Source organism: Erinaceus europaeus, chromosome 12 (assembly GCF_950295315.1).
Source record: "Erinaceus europaeus chromosome 12, mEriEur2.1, whole genome shotgun sequence".
Lineage (NCBI taxonomy): Eukaryota > Metazoa > Chordata > Mammalia > Eulipotyphla > Erinaceidae > Erinaceus > Erinaceus europaeus.
In genome coordinates this window covers 76,584,558-76,606,192 of record NC_080173.1, presented here as the reverse complement: position 1 = coordinate 76,606,192, position 21,635 = coordinate 76,584,558, and the positions used below count along the sequence as shown (strand labels likewise).

The window sequence follows — 21,635 nt, the reverse complement described above, 5'->3', positions numbered from 1 at the left end:
ATTTCTCCCTCCCTTCTGTTCCCCCTCTGCTATTCTGGGTGTGGGGTACATCCCTATAGATCCCTAGTTCCCTTGCCCTCCCTACTCGGGCTGCTAGTGGGGAAAGAGCAAGGGACTCTGGGAGCTTAGTCCCCATGTTGGCCAGGGGGTGTCCTTGGATGTCACACCTAAATTGGGAGGAAGTTGAGGCAGAAGATATAAGCCCTTAGGTGACAGAGCTGAGCTACTTCCTACAGTGGGGCAGGTTCAGTCTTAACTACTCCTGCTGAGGTCCTAGTAACCCAGGCACCATAGGCCCCTTGCTGGTCCTTTCTCCAGACTGGTTTCACTATGTTAGGACCCAGATCTCATCCCTGCAAGGCCAGAAGATAGGTCCTCTGGAGAATCTTGGCTGTTCCCTGACCCTGATTTTGCTGAGAAGCATTTGAGTATATCATCTCTTGTCATTAGGCTTTTGTTTTCTCCATGCATGAGAGGGAGAAAATCATGCCCTCTCTGTGTCTTAAAGAATTGTCAAGGGAGTCAGGCGGTAGCGCAGTGGGTTAAGCGCACATGGTACGAAGTGCAAGGACTGGCCTAAGGATCCCGGTTCGAGCCCCCAACTGCTCACCTGCAGGGGAGTCACTTCACAGGCGGTGAAGCAGGTCTGCAAGTGTCTACCTTTCTCTCACCATCTCTGTGTTCCCCTCCTCAGAGCTCCATTTCTCTCTGTCCTGTCTAGCAATGACGACATCAGTAACAACAACAATAATAACTGCAACAACAATGAAAAACAACAAGGGCAACAAAAGGGAAAATAAATAAATAATTAATTTTAAAAAAATGTCCAGGTGGTGGTGCACCTGGTTAAATGCACACATTACAGTGCACAAGGATCCAGGTTCAAGTCCCTGCTCCCCCCCTGCAGGGGGAAAGCTTCACGAGTGGTGAAGCAGGTCTGCAGGTTTCTCTCTTGTCTCTCTTCCGCACTATTCCCTCTCCCCTCACAATTTTTCTCTGTCTCTATTCAAAATCAATAAAGGTTAAAAAAAAATTTTTTAAAGAAGTGTCAGAAAGGCAAATAAAATGATAGAGTGCTCTTGGGATTTGGGGGGGAAATGAGAAAGAAAGCCAGTCTTCTCAGGCAGAAGTTGAAAAACAAGATCAGAAAAGAAAACACAAGTAGAACCTGAAATGGAATTGGCGTATTGCACCAAAGTAAAAGACTCTGGGGTGGCTGGGTGGGGAGAATACAGGTCCATGAAGGATGATAAATGACATAGTGGGGGTTGTATTGCTAAATGGGAAACTGGGGAATGTTATGCATGTACAAACTATTGTATTTACTGTTGAATGTAAAACATTAACTCCCCAATAAAGAAATAAATTTAAAAAAATAAAATAAAATAAATTTTAAAAAAGAAGCTAAAAAAAAAAAAGAAAGCCAGTCTTTATTATAAATATAAATGTAACGTGACTTTAAAAAGCAAGTGACCTGGTATCTCACTCTTCATTGCTGTACATCCAGAGCTGATGAAGTCCATTCTTGACCCGGAGTGTTTAGTCGCCGTCTTCCTTGAGTCATGTGCCTACTCTCTTTTGAGCAGCTTCTCACTTCCAGGCAGTATAGATGCAGCAATGAATGTTAGAGCCTCTGCCCCTCAGAGCGTGAATGCCACTGGGTCTCCAGAACCAAATGCCATCACACCCATCACCTTCCCTCTGATGCATTTGCCCTTCTTGGGCAAAGGCCTTGTGCCACCATACCCTTCTTCACACATCCCACCATCACCAGTCAGGGAGGGGAATCATCCCCATATCCTCTGCCCCTGTATCCACAGGAGAGCAAGCTTCTGTGCAAAGACCTGGAAGGAAGCTTAGAGCAGTTGTGCAGAATGGCTAGGGCCCCAGCCTCCCTCATGAAGCAGCCCAGCCCTCCCCCTGCAAACCCCACTACTCTACTTAAGTAAACTTACAGTTTCCAGGTCCCTTTTAAAAAAATATTTATTTATTTATTTATTGGATAGAGACAGAGAGAATTTGGGAGGGAAGGGGGATAGAGAGTAAGGGGGGTGCCGAGTGGTGATGCACCTGATTGAATGCACATGTTACAATGCACAAGGACCTGGTTTTGAGCCCCATGGTCCCCACCTGTGGGGGGAAAGAAAGATTAACAAGTGATGAAGCAGGGTTGCAGGTGTCTCTCTGTCTCTCTCCGTATCTATCTCCCCCTCCCCTCTCAGTTTCTGGCAGTCTCTATCCAATAAATAAATGAAGATAATAGGAAAAGAGAGAGAGATACCTGCAGCACTACGTCATCATACCTGAAGCTTCCGCCCTGCAGTTGGGGACTAGGGGCTTAAACCCAGATACTTGGGCACCACCACCCAGCCACGCCCAGGTCCCTTTTTTAAATTTTATTTTATTATTTTTTTTTCTTCCCCCAGGTTTATTGCTGGGCTCGGTGCCTGCACCATGAATCCACCGCTCCTGGAGGCCATTTTTCCTCCTTTTGTTGCCCCTGTTGTTGTAGCCTCGTTGTGGTCATTATTATTACCATTGTTGATGTTGTTTGTTGTTGGATGGGACAGAGAGAAATGGAGAGAGGAGGGAAAGACAGAGAGGGGGAGAGAAAGACACCTGCAGACCTGCTTCACCGCCTGTGAAGCGACTTCCCTGCAGGTGGGGAGCCGGGGCCTCAAACCGGGATCCTTATGCTGGTCCTTGCGCTTTGCGCCACGTGTGCTTAACCCACTGCACCACCGCCCGACCCCCTAGCCCAGGTCCCTTTTAAGCTCAGGTTGTGAGCAGCACAGCTCTCTGAAGGATGAGGCGAGGCGGCGCTAGTGTCATCCCCACCTATTCTCAACACCAGCCACTGGGCCAAGCCCAGACAATAGGCTTTAAGTTGTAGCCTATTGCCAGGTGGGATGACCAGGCAGGATTTCCCTGGCAAGGAGCCTATGCATATTGCCTCCTCCTCCTTCATCTGCAGTGGGCACACTCCTGGTCTGCACGACTACCAAGCAACACTCTCTATGAAGCTTCTGGAGACATTCTAGTATGCTGAGCAGATTGGGGAACTGGGAGAGAGATATTCAGATACCATCCACGGCAGCCGAGCTGACATGGCCCAGAGTCTCAGCGCTTACCTGCTGCTGTTTTGTCTCACACACACACACACACACACACACACAGCAGTACCTTTCTCCAACCCACCAAGCCTGACTGTCCATAACCAGATTGCCTTTTCCTGCTCTTCAGGCCAGACTGATTTGAGCAGAGGCTGTTGTGGGTGGCACACTTACACTTCTCCCCAGAGACAGCTGAACCTGTCCTGTCGTGCCACCCAGCTCTTTCTTACATACCCCCAGCAAAACTCCTTGAACAGCCGTCCCCTCCCTCCTCTGCAACAGAACCCCAGGCCCATCACAGCCGGAGCAGTGAAGTGTCAGATTCTCTCCCCACACCCCAGGCCCTGGGCCCCCACAGACCCACGCCCCTGTTTTGCATTTCTTGGCAGGATTTCCCTAGAGATTATGACGTTGCAGCCCCGCTGCGAGGACGTAGAGACGGCCGAGGGGGTAGCTTTAACTGTGACGGGTGTCGCCCAGGTATAGTAACTCGGCAGCCCCACGCATGTCCGTTGAGCTGCCTCGTCCCCGTGCTGGGGTTGGGGGGAGGAGGAGAGGCCGGCAACCAGGGGCAGTCTCTCTACAGCTCCCCTGCCTCTGCCCCCTTCCTCCAGGAGAGGGTCATTGTCACCACTGGACCGTGTTCACTCAGCCCCTTGGCCGCTCAGTATGACTAACAGACACCCGTTCTTTCCTCAGTGGCCCCACCAGGGAGAGAAGCAGTACTGAGGACTCACTAACCCCATCCTGTTCTTTGCAGGTGTCAGGCCAAGCTCGGGAATCCACTCCTTCCTGTTCCCTGAGTAGGGGTTGAAGGGGCAGGGACCAGAGGCCAAGCCTAGAGGCATAAGGGCACTGAGCTCTGCAGGACATTCCCAACTCTGTCCCCACAAGCCCAACTCAGCACTAGGGCAAGGGTCTTCCTGGGCAGTTGCAGGAAGAGCACAGGGGAGTAAGGTTGAGCCAACATGGGCCAGAAGATACCTCATCCAGAGCATGTGTCTTGCCATACGAGCAACCCAGGTTCAAGCCCTAGCAGCTCATGGTAGACGCAATGGAACTGGGAAAAGTAGGGCGCTATTGGCTTAGTACCTCAGGAGGAAAAGCAGAAGAATGCTGCCCACTACTGGTGGCGTTCCCCTGAACCTGCCTGCTGACCTGTCTGCACTACCTTTCCAAGTCCATCTGCCTGTCTGCCCCTCAGCCTGCAGGTCTCCTTCCTGTGAGAAGCCTGCAAGGGACGAGTGAGTTCATAAGAGACCAAGACTGGGGAGGTGAGGAGCGATGTGCAGACAGGAATCCCAAATGCCAAGAAGAGAGGCGGTGTCAGGGCCTAGGATTGTCATCAGTGAGGTGAAATTCCCAGCGTGAGAATTCCTGTGCGCTCTCCCCACTAGAAGCCTGAGATGCAACCTACCCCATCCCCAGCCCCTCAGCCTCCAGACCCCAGAAAGGAGGGTGGGGAACAGTACCACCCTGCACACATCTGGGCAGGGGCCTTCCTCTGCCTCTCCCCTGCCTGGCTAAGACACCTCTGTGACCACCAACAGGTGAAGATCATGACAGAGAAGGAGCTCTTGGCTGTAGCCTGTGAGCAGTTCCTAGGCAAGAATGTGCAGGACATCAAAAACGTCGTCCTCCAGACGCTGGAGGGGCACCTACGCTCCATCCTTGGTGAGGCACCTCTCAGGGCCCAGGCTGGGGTGGGTGGGATGCGGGTCTGGGCACGGGACCTGTTGATCCTACCCAGGTTTCAAGCTGCAAAGCTGCAACATTTTCCTTCCAGTATTTCTTTTCAGAACAGCAGGTGGCCGTTGGGGGTTAGATAGCGTAATGGTTATGCAAAGAGAAATCCCAGGTTCAACACACACACACACACCCCCAAGCACCACCATAAGCCAGAGCTGAACAGTGCTCTGGCAGAAAGGAAAGAAGGAAGGGAGAGAGGGAGGAAGGAGGGAAGGAAGGAAGGGAGGAAGGGAGGAAGGAAGGGAGGAAGGAAGGAAGGGAGGAAGGAAGGAAGAAAGGAAAGAAGGAAGGGAGGAAGGAAGGAAGGGAGGGGAAAAGAAAGAGGGCAGGGGGAGTCGGGATGTAGCGCAGCAGGTTAAGCGCAGGTGGCGCAAAGCGCAAGGACTGGTGTAAGGATCCTGGTTCGAGCCCTCAGCTCCCCACCTGCAGGGGAGTCCCTTCACAGGCAGTGAAACAGGTCTGCAGGTGTCTATCTTTCTCTCCCCTCTCTGTCTTCCCCTTCTCTCTCCATTTCTCTCTGTCCTATCCAACAACAACAACATCAATAACAACAATAATAATTACAACAGTAAAACAATAAGGGCAACAAAAGGGAATAAATAAATATTTTAGAAAAAAAAAAAAGAGGGTGGGGGTAGATAGCATAATGGTTATGCAAAGAGACTCTCATGCCTGAGGCTCCAAAGTCCCAGGTTCAAACACCACCCCCCCACCATCATAAACCAGAGCTGAGCAGTGCTCTGGTAAAAAAAAAAAAGAGAGAGAGAGAGAGAAAGAACAGCAGGTGGCTTGATTGGAGAAGACACTGCTGTGGGAGGTGGGAACATAACAGTCTGATCAGGAACCCCATGCTATTTAGGACTTCTCACCCATCCTGGACTCTGCAGAAGGAGGGCTCAGTGTTAAATGCTGTTAAAAAGAAGGGTGTGAGGGGCCAGGTGGTGGCGCACCTGGTTGAGCGTACATGTTACAGTGCGAAAGGACCCAGGTTCGAGCCCCTGGTTCCCACCTACATGGTGAAAGCATGAGTGGTGAAGCAGGGCTGCAAGTGTCTCTCTGCCTCTCTCCCTTTGTATCTTACCCTCCCCTTTCGATTTCTAACTAAATAAATAATATAAAACAAATTTTAAAAAAAGGGGAGTCGGGCTGTAGCGCAGCGGGTTAAGTGTAGGTGGCACAAAGCGCAAGAACTGGCGTAAGGATCCTGGTTCGAGCCCTCAGCTCCCCACCTGCAGGGGAGTCACTTCACAGGCGGTGAGGCAGGTCTGCAGGTGTCTATCTTTCTCTCCCCCTCTCTGTCTTCCCCTCCTCTCTCCATTTCTCTCTGTCCTATCCAACGACGACAACAACAAAAATAACTACAACAATAAAACAAGGGCAACAAAAGGGAATAAATAAATATTTTATAAAAAAAAGGAAGAAAGAAAGAAACCTTATGGGCCAGGTGGCTCAAACCTGGGTTCGAGCCTCTGGTCCCCACCTGCAGGGGGAAAGCTTCACAAATGGTGAAGCAGGGCTGCAAGTGTCTCTCTGTCTCTCTCCCTCTCTAATTCCCCTTCCCCTCTCAATTCCTGGCTGTCCAATAAATAAAGTTAATTTAAAAAATTTTTTTAAAGAAAGAAACCTTATGGAGTCAAAGATATAGTGCACATGGTAGAACCTTTGCACACAAGTGTGTTTCAAAGGTCAGTACCACATGAGAGTGCTGTGACAGTCAGGGAGGCTCCTGTGCTGTGGTGTCTCTCTCTCTCTCTCTCTCTATTTCTCTCTGTCTTAATGAAGAACTCATCCGAGGAGTGAAATCACATCTTCTCAAGGCCCTAGCTCTGCAGAAAGAGACTAAAAGGCAGGAGTTGGGCAGTAGCACAGCGGGTTAAGCGCTGGTGACACAAAGCTCAAGGACCGGCGTTAGGATCCCAGTTCGAACCCCCGGCTCCCCACCTGCAGGGGAGTCGATTCACAGGTGGTGAAGCAGGTCTGCAGGTGTCTATTTTTCTCTCCTCCTCTCTGTCTTCCCCTCCTCTCTCCATTTCTCTCTTTCCTATCCAATAACAATGACATCAATAACAATAATAATAACTACAACAATAAAATAACAAGGGCAACAAAAGGGAATAAATAAATTTTTTTTTAAAAGAAAGAGACTGAAAGGACCAGGAGATGGCTCACCTGGTGGTAGAGTGCACACCTGACCATATGTAGAGACCCAGGTTCAAGCCCCCGGCACCACATGGAAGCATCAGACCCAGAAAAAGCCATACAAGCAGTGGTTCCTACTGTGATGTCTCTCTTCTCTCTCTTTCTTCCCGAGACTAAGAGGAAAAAGACAATAGTCCATTGGGAGTAGTGGAATTGTTCAAGTTTGGAGCCTTGGTGGCAAAAAAGAAAACCCCAGGATTAGGCCAGAAGATAGCTCACCTGATAGAGCGTATGCAATGCTGTGCACACAAGTTAGGCTCAAGCCCCCAAACCTCATGGCACAGGCCATGGCACTGGAGGAAGGTCTGACACTGTGACCTCTCTCTCTCTCTCCCTCCCTCTCTCCCTCCCTCTCTCTCCCTCTCTCTCTCTCTCCCTCTTCCTCTCCCTCTCTCTCCCCCTCTCTCTCCCTTTCTCTCTCTCCCCCTCTCTCTCTCTTTCTCTCTCTCCCCCTCTCTCTCCCTCTCCCCCTCTCTCTCTCTCCCTCTCTCTCCCTCTCCCTCCCTCCCTCTCGCTCTCCTTCTCTCTCTCTCTCCCCCTCTCTCCCCCTCTCTCTCCCCCTCTCTCTCCCCCTCTCTCTCCCTCTCTCTCCCCCTCTCTCTCCCTCTCTCTCCCCCTCTCTCTCCCCTTCTCTCTCCCTCTCTCTCCCTCTCTCTCTCTCTCTAAAATAAAAAGAATGAGGGGCTGGGTGGTGGCACAACCAGTAAAACGCGCAGACTGCCATGCATGAGGACCTGGATTCTAGCCCCCAGTCCCACCTGCAGGGAAGCAAGTTGCAGGGACCTCTCTCTCTCCCTCCCTATTTCTCTGTATTTCTCTGTGTCTCTGTCATAATTAAAACAGAAAAATTGAATAAAAAATTAATGTCGGGTGGAAGGTAGATAGCATAGTGGTTATGTAAACAGACTCTCATGCCTGAGGCTCCAAAGTCCTAGGTACAATCCCCCACACCACCATAAGCCAGAGTTGAACAGTGCTCTGCTAAAAAAATACATATATGTATGTCAGTTCAGGAACAGTGCAGTTGCACGTTTGGGGAGCCCTGTTGAGACCCGTGGACATGCGCAGCAGGTGGAGTTCAGACTGTGTGGCCCCGCTGTGCACTTACATCTCTACTTGCACCTTTCCTCCCTTCTTTTTTTTTTTTAATATTTATTTATTTCCTTTTTGTTGCCATTGTTGTTTTATTGTTGTTGTAGTTGTTGTTGATGTTGTTGTTGGATTAGACAGAGAGAAATGGAGAGAGGAGAGGAAGACAAAGACAAGAGAGAAAGACAGACACCTGCAGACCTGCTTCACCGCCTGTGAAGCGACTCCCCTGCAGGTAGGGAGCCGGGGGCTCGAACCGGGATCCTTACACCAGTCCTTGCACCTTGTGCCACCTGCACTTAACCAGCTGCTGTACCGCCCGACTCCCCGTTTCCTCCCTTCTAATGGAAACCCAGACTTTGACCCCTCGACCCCCAGGGACCCTGACTGTGGAGCAGATTTATCAGGACCGGGACCAGTTCGCCAAGCTGGTGAGGGAGGTGGCAGCCCCTGATGTTGGCCGAATGGGCATTGAGATCCTCAGCTTCACCATCAAGGTGAGGTGTGGTGAGAAGGTGGCAGCCCTGCTATCCACGAGGATGGGGCTTTGTGGGATGGACTGCTCTGTGCAGTGCCCAGGGGTGACCTCTCTGTCCCTCTCCAGGATGTGTATGACAAGGTGGACTATCTGAGCTCTCTGGGCAAGACGCAGACGGCCGTGGTGCAGAGAGATGCTGACATCGGTGTGGCTGAGGCCGAGCGGGATGCAGGCATCCGGGTATGTGGGATTGCCTTCCCTTCCCCAAGGACAGGAAGCTCAGGGATGGTAGGAGTCTGGTTGCTTAGGGGCCCCTCAGCACCTGCCCCTCCTGCTCCCAGGAAGCTGAGTGCAAGAAAGAGATGCTGGATGTGAAGTTCATGGCAGACACTAAGATCGCTGATTCCAAGCGAGCCTTTGAGTTGCAAAAGTCAGCCTTCAGCGAGGAAGTCAATATCAAGGTGAGAAGCCGAGGCTTTCCAGGTCAGGGGTACAGGGCCTGGGCTGGGCGGCCAGCTGCTGACGTGCTGCCCACCCTCTTGCGATAGACAGCTGAGGCCCAGCTGGCCTATGAGCTGCAAGGGGCCCGTGAGCAGCAGAAGATCCGGCAGGAAGAAATTGAGATTGAAGTTGTGCAGCGTAAGAAGCAGATTGCAGTGGAGGCTCAGGAGATCCTGCGCACAGACAAGGAGCTCATCGCCACAGTGCGCCGCCCCGCTGAGGCCGAGGCCCACCGCATACAGCAGATCGCCGAGGGGGAGAAGTGAGTGCCACCCAGAGCTGGGACAGGGACATGAGTCAGACTGTCCCCCAGTCTGTCCATGCAGTCCCTACAACTCCCTCACTGCCGCTTGGAAGCACGCTTTACTCCAGGCCAGCCTACTCACTGGGAAAAGGGTTGAGTTTTGTTTGTTGTAAATTATGAGACCAGAGCACTGCTCAGCTCTGACTTCCTTTTTCTTTTTAATTTTCATTTATTTGTTATTAGATAGAGACAGTAATTGAGAGAAAAGAAGGGGATAGGGAGAGAAAGATACCTACAGTCCTGCTTCACTACTCATGAAGCATTCCCACTGCAGGTGGGGAGTTGGAGGCTCAAACTAGGGTCCTTACACTGTGTACTATGTGCGCTGCCCCACCGCCCAGTCTCCAATTTTTAATTTTTTGTATTAGTCTTTATTTATTCATTGGATAGAGACATCCAGAAATTGAGAGAAAAGGGGGTGTGGTTCGGGAGGTGGCACAGTGATAAGGCTTTGGACTCTCAAGCATGAGGTCCTGAGTTTGATCCCCGGCAGCACATGTGCCAGAGTGATGTCTGGTTCTTTCTCTCTCCTCCTATCTTCTCATGAATAAATAAAATCTTTAAAAAAAAAAAAAAAAAAGAGGGGGTGATAGGGAGAAAGGGTGGTCCAGGAGGTGGCGCAGTAGATAAAGCAAAGAACTCTCAAGCCTGAGGTACCAAGTTCAGTCACCAGCAGTACATGTACTAGAGTGTTGTCTGGTTCTTTTTCTCTCTCTGCCTATCTTCTTCATGAATAAATAAATAAAATATAAAAGGGGGCAAGAAAAGGAGACACTTGCAGCACTATTTCACCACTCGCAAAGCTTTCCCACTGCAGGTGGGGATCAGGGGCTTGAACCCGGATCCTTGCACATTGTAACCTGTGCACTCAACCAAGTGCACCACCACCTGGGCTTTTTCTTTTCCTCCTCTTTTTTTTTTTTTTTTTCTTTTCTTTGCCTCCAGGGTTATCACTGGGGCTTGGTGCTGGCACTGCAAATCCACTGCTGGAGGCCATTGTCTTTTTTTATATATATATATATAGGATAGGACAGAGAAATTGAGAGAAATGGGGAAGACAGAGACAGAAAGGGAGAGAAAGATAGACTCTGCAAACCTGCTTCACCACTTATGAAGCGACCCCCCTGCATATGGGGAGCCGGGGACTCAAACAGAAATCCTTGTGCGGGTCCTTGCACTTTGTGCAATGTGTGTTTAACCTGGTGTGCTACCGCCTAGTATCCCTCTTCTCTTTTCTTTCTTTTATTGTTATTGCTTCCAAGGTTATTGCTGAGACATGGTGCCTGCACTGAATCCACCACTTCCAGCAACCATTTTTTTCCTTATGTTTTTTTCCTTTCTTTTTTTAATTAATTAATTTATTTATTATTGGATAGACACAGAAAGAAATTGACAGGAGAGAGAGACAGAGAGACGGGTACAGCTCTATTTCACCACTCGTGAAGCTTTCCCCCTGCAGGTGGGGACCAGGGGCTTGAACCTGGGTCCTTGTGCACTATATAATGTGTGCGCTTAACCAGGTGCGCCACCACCTGGCCCCGTTTTTTCCTTTCTTATATTTGATAAGACAGAGAGAAATTGAGAAGGGTAGAGGAGAGAGCAATGGAAAGAGAAATATACCTCCAGCACTGCCTTCCCACTTGTGAAGTTTCCCCCTGCAGGTGGGGATCAAGGACTTAAACCCTGTCCTTGTGCATAGCAATGTGTGCACTTGTAGTTGGGTGGTAGTACGCTCAGGTGAATGTACTTGTTGTAATGTACACACTCAACCATGTGCACCACCTCCTGGTCCCAAGCATGCACGTTTCTCTGCTCTTTTTTTTTTTTTGTAAGTTTTTAAAATATTTATTTACTTATTCCCTTTTGTTGCCCTTGTTGTTTTATTGTTGTAGTTATTATTGTCATCGTTGTTGGATAGGACAGAGAGAAATGGAGAGAGGAGGGGAAGACAGAGAGGAGGAGAGAAAGATAGACACCTGCAGACCTGCTTCACCGCCCATGAAGCGACTCCCCTGCAGGTGGAAAGCTGGGGTCTAGAACCAAGATCCTTACCCCAGTCCTTGCACCTTGTGCCACATGCACTTAACCCGCTGCACTACCGCCTGACTCCCAAGTTTCTCTACTCATAACAGGCTGACCTATCTCCTTGCTCCCTCCCCAACCCCACCCCCCTGAGGTTGTTGTTAGAAGACTAAGTTAGGTAGAATAGGTTCCAGGGCCTGCTATACTGCTTGGCACAGGGGACTTCCTGGTTAATGCCTTCTCTCATTTGCCTGTGGGGGCCATGGTTTCTCCCTGACCAGAGTGAGAGCCCAGGGAACACTTTTCTTTCTTTTTTTTTAATTATCTTTATTTATTTATTTGGATAGAGACAGCCAGAAATCGAGAAGGAAGGGGGTGATAGGGAGAGAGACAGAGAGACACCTGCAGCCCTGCTTCACCACTTGTGAAGCTTTCCCCCTGCAGGTGGGGGCCGGGGGCTCGAACCCAGGTCTTTGTGCACTGTAACATATGCACTCAACCAGTTGCACCACCACCCAGCCCCCTATCTTTTTTTTTTTTTTTTCCTCCTCCAGGGTTATTGCTGGGCTCGGTGCCTGCACCATGAATCCACCGCTCCTGGAGGCCATTTTTTCCCCCTTTTGTTGCCTTTGTTGTAGCTTCGTTGTGGTTATTATTATTGCCCTTGTTGACGCAATTCGTTGTTGGATAGGACAGAGAGAAATGGAGAGAGGAGGGGAAGACAGAGAAGGGGAGAGAAAGATAGACACTTGCAGACCTGCTTCACCGCCTGTGAAGCGACTCCCCTGCAGGTGGGGAGCCAGGGGCTCGAACCGGGATCCATACGCCCGTTCCTGCGCTTTGCGCCACATGTGCTTAACCCACTGCGCCACCGCCCGACCCCCCCCATCTTTATTTATTTATTGGATAGAGACAGGTAGAAATTGAGAGGGAATGAGGTGATAGGGAGAGAGAGTCACCAGCAGCCCTGCTTCAACACTTGTGAAGCTTTCCCTCCTGTAGGTGGGGACCAGGGGATCGAACCTGGGTCCTTGCACATTGTAACATGTGCGCTCAACCAGGTGCACCACCACCCGGCCCCTCCAGGGAACACTTTTCAAGTCTCTGCCACCCTTGACACCTATAGAACAAAGGGCTTGAAGGTTGGCTGCTCCCTTCTCTTCCTTGAGCAAGACCTGAGGGGTCCTTGGCACTTCCCACTGACCTTCTCCTACCTGGACTCCGTCAGGGTGAAGCAAGTCCTCCTGGCACAAGCAGAAGCTGAGAAGATCCGCAGAATTGGAGAGGCAGAGGCAGCGGTCATCGAGGCCAGGGGCAAGGCGGAGGCTGAGCGGATGAAGCTCAAGGCCGAGGCCTACCAGAAGTATGGGGATGCAGCCAAGATGGCCTTGGTGCTGGAGGCCTTGCCCCAGGTGAGGCTCCCACCCCAGACCGGGAACACCTGGGCAAGTGCCCTAACTTTTCGAGACAGGCTGGAAGCATTGACTAGGACAGTCCCCAGAAAGAGATAGATAGTAGCCTACAATAGTCACAGGCTCATTCCTGATTCTTCCACTGAACCTCTCTGGTCTGCTCTGGGTTTGGGTGACATGGAGAAGGGAGGAACAGCTGTGAACAAAGCAAGTGGAGAAGAAGGGTGTGGAAGATAGAGATGGAAAGAAAAAGAGACGCTAGGCAAACTTTCCTCCCACCCCATCTGCCTAGATTGCTGCCAAAATCTCTGCCCCACTATCCAAAGTCGATGAGATTGTGGTCCTCAGCGGGGACAACAGCAAGGTGACATCCGAAGTGAACCGACTGCTAGCCGAACTGCCCGCCTCCGTGCATGCCCTCACAGGCGTGGACCTGTCCAAGGTTCGTTCCCTGTACCTCACTGGACCCGGGTGGACCAGCCACAGGCCCCAGGTGCCCAGGCCTTATGGCATATCCTGTCTTTGCAGATACCCCTGGTCAAGAAGGCCACTGGTGCACAGGTGTGAGACTCCAGAAGACCCACACCCTTCAGCAGCCGCCTGCCCCTCCCTCCAGCACCTGTTTCAATGCCACAGGGACAACAGGAACGTTACTGACTCTGGTGCCTTATTTGGTAGGGACCAGGAGTGCTGCGTGTTCAGGCCACCTCTGGCTGGCTGCTCTTCTCTCTCTGTCTCTCTCCTCTCCCTCACATGCTCACTTTCACTGCCACATTTGTCTGGTTTGTCTCTGCTCTCCTTTCCAGTGTTTCTTTGTCCTTTTCTCTCACTCCCCCTACCCCATTCACTCATCATGTATTTTAAGGTGAAAATGTGTATTAGTATCATTGTCTGTCTGTCTATCTGTCTGTGAGGGGTGGCTCTGCTGCTCCTCGGAACCCTGGTGCCTTGAAGTTCTCTGTGCATCTGTCTATCCTCCCTGTGGCCCTGGCCAGAGCTCAGCATGGGTGCTGGGAGTTTGGGTAAGACAACCACCCTCCCCTCTCCTGATCTGGTCACCCCAGCTCTGAAGCCTACCTGAGGAAGCACCCAGTCACACCTCCTCCAGCCCCTCCAGGTCTCGGTGGCCGTGGCCTGCAGGCCCGGGGCCATTGTCCTTCACCTCACCCCTGTCCTGCCCCAGGCCTGTGCTCATACCTTACCTCTCTCCCCTATCCCAGGGGCACAGAGTCAAGGCTTCCTGTCCACAGCAAGTTTACTACTCAGTTTACTACTGCCTTAGGAAGCCCCTGTGTGTGCTCGGGGAGCCCCCTTCATCGTCATATCCCTTCTAAGTGGAGTAGGGTTTGATCCCAACTCTACCAGGCCTTTCTGGAATCAGGGTCTAGTAGTCTATTCCCTGCTGGGAACAAGAAAGTGTGTAGACCCTCATCCTGTTAAGGCTGGAGGACCTGAGTATCAGGCCTTTCCAGTGAGCAAGGTTGTGCCAACCCTATATGGGATATAGTGCTATAGGCTGGCCAGTCCCCTGTACTGTCTGTCTTCCTGGCCAGAGCAATAGGGTTCCAGCCATGGGGAAGCAGGCCAATCCTCAGTCCTCTGCCTCCCAACTCAGGTGGAGGCAAAAGAGCCTGAGACCGACCCAGGCAGCTTGGCAGCCGTACTGCAGATGAGCTGTGGTCTCAGCCCCCAGCCCTGGCCTTGCCCCAGCCTCTGTAGCTGTTCCTGCATGTGGATGCTGCATGTCTGGTCTGGGGTTTGGATGTTGCACTGCCCCACTGCCTGACCCTTCTAGTGAAATAAAGATCTGTTATGCCCATGCGCTTCATTGTGTCTTCTGTGAGGGGAAAGAGTGGGAACCAAGAACCAACCAGGTCCCCCACTGAGACACCCCTTCTGCCTCCAGGTTACACTTTGCCTATTCTTCCCCACCCTTACCACTGGGGGGCATCAGCGCCTTGCTGTCATAGTAGTACAATGCCACTGACCAGGGTTCTGAGACCCTGAGAAACCTGGCCTGACTATAGGCAGAAATATAGGGCTGGGTAGGAGAGTTGGCATAATGGTTATGCAAAAAAGATTCTTATGCCTAAGGCTCCAAGATCTCAGGTTCAATCCCCTGCACTACCATAAGCCAGAGCTGAGTAGGTGAAAGGAAAATACAATAAGGGGTCGGGTGGTGGCGCACCTGGTTGAGCACATGTGTTATAATGCACAAGAACCTGGGTTTGAGCCCCCAGTCCCCACCTGCAGGGGGAAAGCTTTACAAGTGAAGCAGGACTGCACGTATCTCTGTCTCTCTCCCTCTCTATCACCCCCCTTGATTTCTGGCTGTCTCTACCAAATAAAGATAATTTTAAAAAATTTAAATAGTATGGAGTCCGGCGGTCGCACAGCAGGTTAAGCGGAGGTGGCGCAAAGCTCAAGGACCGGTGAAAGAATCCCAGTTCGAGCCCACGGCTCCCACCCTGCAGGGGAGTCGCTTTACTGGCGGTGAAGCAGGTCTGCAGGTGTCTATCTTTGTCTCCCCCTCTGTGTCTTCCCCTCCTCTCTCCATTTCTCTCTGTCCTATCCAACAACAAAGCAACGTCAACAATGGCAATAATAACCGCAACGAGGCTGCAACAACTAGGGCCACAAAAAAAAAGGGGGAAAAATGGCCTCCAGGAGCGGTGGATTCATGGTGCAGGCACCGAGCCCAGCAATAACCCTGGAGGAGAAAAAAAAAAAAAAAAAAAAAAAAAGGCAACAAAAGGGAATAAATAAATATTTAAAAATTAAAATAGTAAACATACATACATACATACATACGTGGGCCATGGGATCCCTATACCCCTGCCCTAAGCCATAGTCAGTAAAGGAAACCATTTCTCAAGAGCTAGGCTTCTTGCATTTAGATTCCAGCTCTGTTGTTTATTATGTGTGTAATCCTGGGCAAGCAAATTAATCTTTCTGGGTTTCGGTTTCCGTTTTGCTTTACAGTTTATGCTTGCTGTGTGCCAGGCATTGTTCTAGGTGCTGTGAGTACTGGTGAACCAAACAAACCCCTAGCTTAAATTGAAGTCGAAGAAACAAAATAAAAATTAAATACATATGTTAGATAATGATATAGAGAAAAAGGAAATGGCATCCTGGAATAGGATATTCAGGAGTGTGTTGTAAAGAAAGTAAAAGAATAAGCCTCACAGACCTGAGGAGAAAGTTGTCAAGAGATCTTGAGATAGGAGTGTATATGGTATGGTTTAAAACCAGCAAGGTGGGGACTGGGTGGTGGCGCACCTGATTGAGCACCTATGTTACAGTGCTCAAGGACCCAGGTTTGAGCCCCGGTCTCCACCTACAGGGGGAAAGCTTTACAAGTGCTGAAGCAGTACTGCAGGTATCTCTCTTTCTCTCTCTATCTATCTCCCCTACCGTCTCAATTTCTGACTGTGTCTATCCAATAAATAAATATAATAAAAATTATTTAAAAAAAAAAAAACAGCAAGGTGTGGTCCTGGAGGTGGCGCAGTGGATAAAGCATTGGATTCTTAACCATGAGGTCCCGAGTTCGATCCCTGGCAGCACATATACCAGAGTGATGTCTGGTTCTTTCTCTCCTCCTATCTCTCGGAGGAATAAATAAATAAATTCTTTAAAAAAAAAAAACAAAAAAGGGAGTCGGGCTGTAGTGCAGCGGGTTAAGCGCAGGTGGCGCAAAGCACAAGGACCGGCATAAGGATCCCAGTTCGAACCCCGGCTCCCCACCTGCAGGGGAGTCGCTTCACAGGCGGTGAAGCAGGTCTGCAGGTGTCTATCTTTCTCTCCTCCTCTCTGTCTTCCCCTCCTCTCTCCATTTCTCTCTGTCCTAACCAACAACGACAACAACAATAATAACTACAACAATAAAACAACAAGGGCAACAAAAGGGAATAAATAAATTAAATAAATATTAAAAAAAAAAACAGCAAGGTGGGAGTCCAGCGGTAGCTCAGTGGGTTAAGCGCACGTGTTGCAAAGCACAAGGACTGGCGTAAGGATCCTGGTTCGAGCCCCCAGCTCCCCACCTGCAGGGAAGTAGCTTCACAGGCGGTGAAGCAGGTCTGCAGGTGTCTCTTTCTCTCCCCCTCTCTGTCTTCCCCTCCTCTCTCCATTTCTCTCTGTCCTATCCAACAACGATGACATCAATAACAACAACAACTACAACAACAATAAAAAACAACAGGGGTAACAAAAGGGAAAATAAATAAATTTAAAAAAAAACAAAACAACAAGGTATGGTCTGGGAGGTGGCACAATGGATAAAGTATTGGACTCTCAAGTGTGAGGTCCAGAGTTCAATACCCGGCAGTACATGTACCAGAGTGATACCTGGTTCTTTCTCTCTCTCTCTCTCTGCCTATCATTCTTCATGTATAAATAAATAAAATTTTTAGAAAGAAAAAAACAGCAAGGGGGCCAGGCGGTGGTGCATCTGGTTGTTAAGTGCACACATTATAGTACTCAAGGATCTAGGTTCAAGCCCCTGGTCCCCACCTACATGGGGAAAGCTTCCTGAGTGGTGAAGCAGGGCTGCAGGTGTCTCTCTGTCTCTCTCCCTATCTCCCCCTCTCTTCTCAATTTCTCTCTGTAGGAAAAAAAAAAACAGGAAGAAGGCTGGTATGTGTGTGAGTGAATAAATGGCAGCAAGAGTGGCCACAGATGATTATTAGGGAGAAAATTGTTTCTAAATCATGTAGAACCTTAAAAGAGCATACTTTTGGGGTGGGGATAAATAGCATAATGGTTATGCATAGAGACTCTCATGACTGAGGCTCCAAAATCCCAGGTTCAACCCCCTGTACCACCATAAACCAAAACAGAACAGTGCTCTGGTGAAAAAAAAAAAAAAGCATATTTTATATAGCTGAGGAGGTAGCACATAGGGTAGTATTCCCAACTTAGAAGCATAATTCCTAATATCAACAACAGCATCAGCAACAACAACAAAAAATGGCCACCAGGAATAATGGATTCATAGTGTAGGCACTGAGCTGTATGTGTGTCTCCATTTTTTTCATTTTTTTCTTAATATTTATTTATTCCCTTTTGTTGCCCTTGTTGTTTTATTGTTGTAAGTTATTATTGTTGTTATTGATGTTGTTGTTGTTGGATAGGACAGAGAGAAATGGAGAGAGGAGGGGAAGACAGAAAGGGAGAGAGAAAGATAGACACCTGCAGACCTGCTTCACCATTTGTGAGGCGACTCCCCGGCAGGTGGGGAGTCGGGGGCTTAAACCAGGATCCTTACACCAGTCCTTGTGCTTTGTGCCACCTCCCGCTTAACCCGCTGTGCTACTGCCTGACTCCCTCTTTTTTTTTTTTAATAATTTTTATTTTGAATAGAGACAGAAATTGAGATGGGAGCCTCGGGGTTGTGCACCGGGTTAAGCACACTCACTTATCACCATGTGCAAGGATCCGGGTTTGAGCCCCGCTCCCACCTGCAGGGGGAAACTTCATGAGCAGTGAAGCAGGTCTGCAAGTGTCTGTCCTTCTTTCCCCCTCTCTATCTCTACTCCCCTCTCAATTTCTCTCTGTCCTGTCAAATAAAAACAGAAAAAAAAAAAAGACATATATATGGGGAGAGAGACATTTAATGTTATTAATATTTTGTCCTGTTTTGCATCTTAGTGCTTTTCAGCCACCAAATTCCAGATGCTACTATGATTCCATCCTGACTTCCCTTGGCAGATGACCTCACCAGTGTGTCCCTAAGTCTCACATCCCCAGAGCTCTACCCCACTGGGGAAAAAACATAAACAGGCTGGGGGTATGGATCGACCTGCCAACGCCCATGTCCAGTGGAAAAGTGATTACAAAAGTCAGAATGCCTACCTTCTGCACCCCCAAAAAATTTGGTCCATACTCCCAGAGGGATAAACAATAGGGAAGTTTCCAATGGAGGGGATTGGACACAGAACTCTGGTGGTAGGATTTGTATGGAATTACATTCCTATTATAATTATACCCCTTACAATCTTGTAAATCATTATTTAATTACTAATAAAAATAAAATATTTTAAAAGAGAGAGAAACAGACACCTGAAGCAGAGGGTTAAGCGCACATGGCACAAAGTGCAAGGACCGGCCTAAGGATTCTAGTTCAAGCCCCCGGCTCTCCATCTGCAGGGTGAAGCAGGTCTGCAGGTGTCTATCTTTCTCTCCACCTCTCTATCTTCCCCTCCTCTCTCCATTTCTGTCCTATCTAATAATGACAACATCAATTACAACAATAATAACTACAACAACAATAAGGAAACAAGGGCAACAAAAAGGGAAAATAAATAAAAATTTTAAAAAATAAAAAAAGAAATAACATTAAGAAAAAAAAAAAAAGAAATGGCTCTGGGAGTCGGGCGGTAGCGCAGTGGGTTAAGCGGAGGTGGCATAAAACACAAGGACCGGCGTTAAGGATCCCAGTTCAAGCCCCCGACTCCCCACCTGCAGGGGAGTCGCTTCACAAGCAGTGAAGCAGGTCTGCAGATGTCTATCTCTCCCCTCTTATCTTCCCCTCTCTCTCCATTTCTCTCCTATCCAACAACAATGACATCAATAACGACATCAATAACTACAACAATAATAACTACAACAGTGAAACAACAAGGGCAACAAAAGGGAATAAATAAATAAATATTTTTTTAAATGGCTCTTCCTGTTCCAGCACTTAGAGCAGGCTGTAGCCTTAGGTTCAGATATGGCCAAGTCCAAAAACCACACCATGCACAACCAGTCCTGGTTGAAATGGCACAGAAATGGCATCAAGAAACCTCAATTGCAAAGATATGAATCTCTGAAAGGGGTAGACCCCAAGTTCCTGAGGAACATGCAACTTGCCAAGAAACACAACCTGAAGAAAATGCAGGCCAATAATGCCTAGGCCATAAGCACACAGTACAAGACCATCAAGGGCCTGGCAAAGCCCAAACAGGCCAAGACCAACATCCCAAAGGGCAGCAGCCGCAAGCTAAAGCGACTGGCCTACATCACCCACCCCAGGCTTGGGAAACTTATCCACACCTACATGACCAGAGGTCTCAGGCGAAAAGACAAGGCTCAGGCCAAGGCCCAGGCTAAAGCCGCAGCACCAGCTCCAGCTGCCAAAGGCCCCCAGGCCCCCAAGGCTGCACAATAGAAGCCCCTTTATGCCAGTATGAGGACAGTGGGACTGGTGGGGCCCCTGGGCTGCTGTTCTCCCTGGGGCTGGTGTCCTCCTGTGCTGTTTGTACAATAAACTTGCCTTGCCCTGCACATGGCACAGGCTTGAAGCCTGACAACACAGGGTGGAGTAACTGCACAGGGTAAGTTGCAGTCTCTGGTGTCTCCTCTGTCCCCACCCCCACCCACTCCCCTCTCTATCTGTAAACACCCAGGAATTTTTCCTATGGCTGAGGAAATTCCAGCCAGGATGGAGGAGACAGCATAATGCTTATGCAATAGACTCATGCCTGAGGCTCTGAGCTCCCAGGTTCAATCCCCACCACCCCATCAGCCACAGCTGAGCAGTGCTCGGGTCTTTTTCTCTGTATCTCTCTTGCTCATTAAAAAAAAAATTGGGAGTCAGGCGGTAGCGCAGCGGGTTAAGCGCACGTGGCACAAAGCGCAAGAAGCAGCATAACAATCCCAGTTGAAGCCCCTGGCTCCCCACCTGTCAGGAAGTCGCTTCACAAGCGATGAAGCAGGCTTGCAGGTGTCTTTCTCTCCTCCTCTCTGTCTTCCCCTCCTCTCTCCATTTCTCTCTGAACTATCCAACAACAACAACATCAGTAACAACAACAGTAATAACTACAACAATAAAAAAGGGCAACAAAAGGGAATGAATAAATATTTTAAAAATTAAAAAAATAAAATAAAGTCAGGTGGTCTGGGAGGTGGCGCAGTGATAAAGCTTTGGACTTTCAAGTAAGAGGTCTTGAGTTCGATCCCCGGCAGCACATGTGCCAGAGTGATGACTGGTTCTTTCTCTCTCCTCCTATCTTTCTCATTAATTAATAAATAAAAATCTTTAAAAAATTAAAAATAAGTGGTCCTGGAGGTGGCACAGTGGCTAAGGAACTAGACTCTCAAGCATGAGGTCTTGAGTTCAATCCCCAGCAGCACATGTACCAGAGTGATGTCTGGCTCTTTCTCTCCTCCTATCATTCTCATTAATAAAATAAATACAATCTTTAAAAAAAAGTTATTTAAAAAATTAAAAAATAAAATCAGGGCTGGGGAGACAATATAATGGTTCTGCAAAAGCCTTTCAAGCCTGTGTCTCTGAGGTCCCAGATTCAATCCCCAGCACCACCATAAGCCAGAACTGAGCAGTGCTCCTGTCTCTTTCTCTCTGAGTATCTTACCCTCTGTGTCTACTCTTTCTCATTAACATAAAATATTTTAAAAAATAAATAAAATCAATAAAATACATTTATTTATTGCCTCCAGGGTTATCACTGGTGCCCGTACTCAAATCCACTGTTCCTGGTGGCCTTTAAAAAAAAAAAAAAAAAAAAAGATTTTATTTATTTATGAGAAAGATAGGAGGAGAAAGAACCAGACATCACTCTGGCACATGTGCTGCCGGGGATCGAACGCAGGACCTCATGCTTGAGAGTCCAAAGCATTTTGCACCACCTCCCAGACCACACTTTTTTTTTTTTTGCCTACAGGGTTATTGCTGGGGCTTGGTGCCTACATCATGAATCCACTGCTCCTGGAAGCCATTTTTTCCCCCTTTGGTTGTCCTTGTTGTTATAGCCTTGTTGTGG

The 21,635-nt window shown here is 49.0% G+C and overlaps 1 protein-coding gene and 1 pseudogene across 5 annotated transcripts in view; both read left to right on the top strand.

Annotated features, from left to right (window-relative positions):
• The window catches only part of FLOT2 (flotillin 2), a 29,687-nt gene extending 15,003 nt beyond the window's left edge, over positions 1–14,684 (top strand). For 3 of the 5 annotated variants that reach the window (XM_060204060.1, XM_060204058.1, XM_060204061.1), the window contains 9 exons: positions 3,503–3,593; positions 4,664–4,787; positions 8,529–8,647; positions 8,755–8,868; positions 8,970–9,089; positions 9,177–9,391; positions 12,684–12,867; positions 13,160–13,309; positions 13,396–14,684. In XM_060204060.1, coding sequence (XP_060060043.1) covers positions 3,503–3,593; positions 4,664–4,787; positions 8,529–8,647; positions 8,755–8,868; positions 8,970–9,089; positions 9,177–9,391; positions 12,684–12,867; positions 13,160–13,309; positions 13,396–13,434 — 1,156 coding nt within the window. In that variant the 3' untranslated portion in view covers positions 13,435–14,684. The remainder of the gene's footprint in view (positions 1–3,502; positions 3,594–4,663; positions 4,788–8,528; positions 8,648–8,754; positions 8,869–8,969; positions 9,090–9,176; positions 9,392–12,683; positions 12,868–13,159; positions 13,310–13,395) is intronic. The other 2 variants (XM_060204059.1, XM_060204062.1) reach the window with 1 other exon arrangement.
• Positions 14,685–19,582: 4,898 nt separating this feature from the next.
• Positions 19,583–20,098, top strand: LOC103111187 (large ribosomal subunit protein eL29-like; annotated as a pseudogene).
• Positions 20,099–21,635: the final 1,537 nt, after the last annotated feature.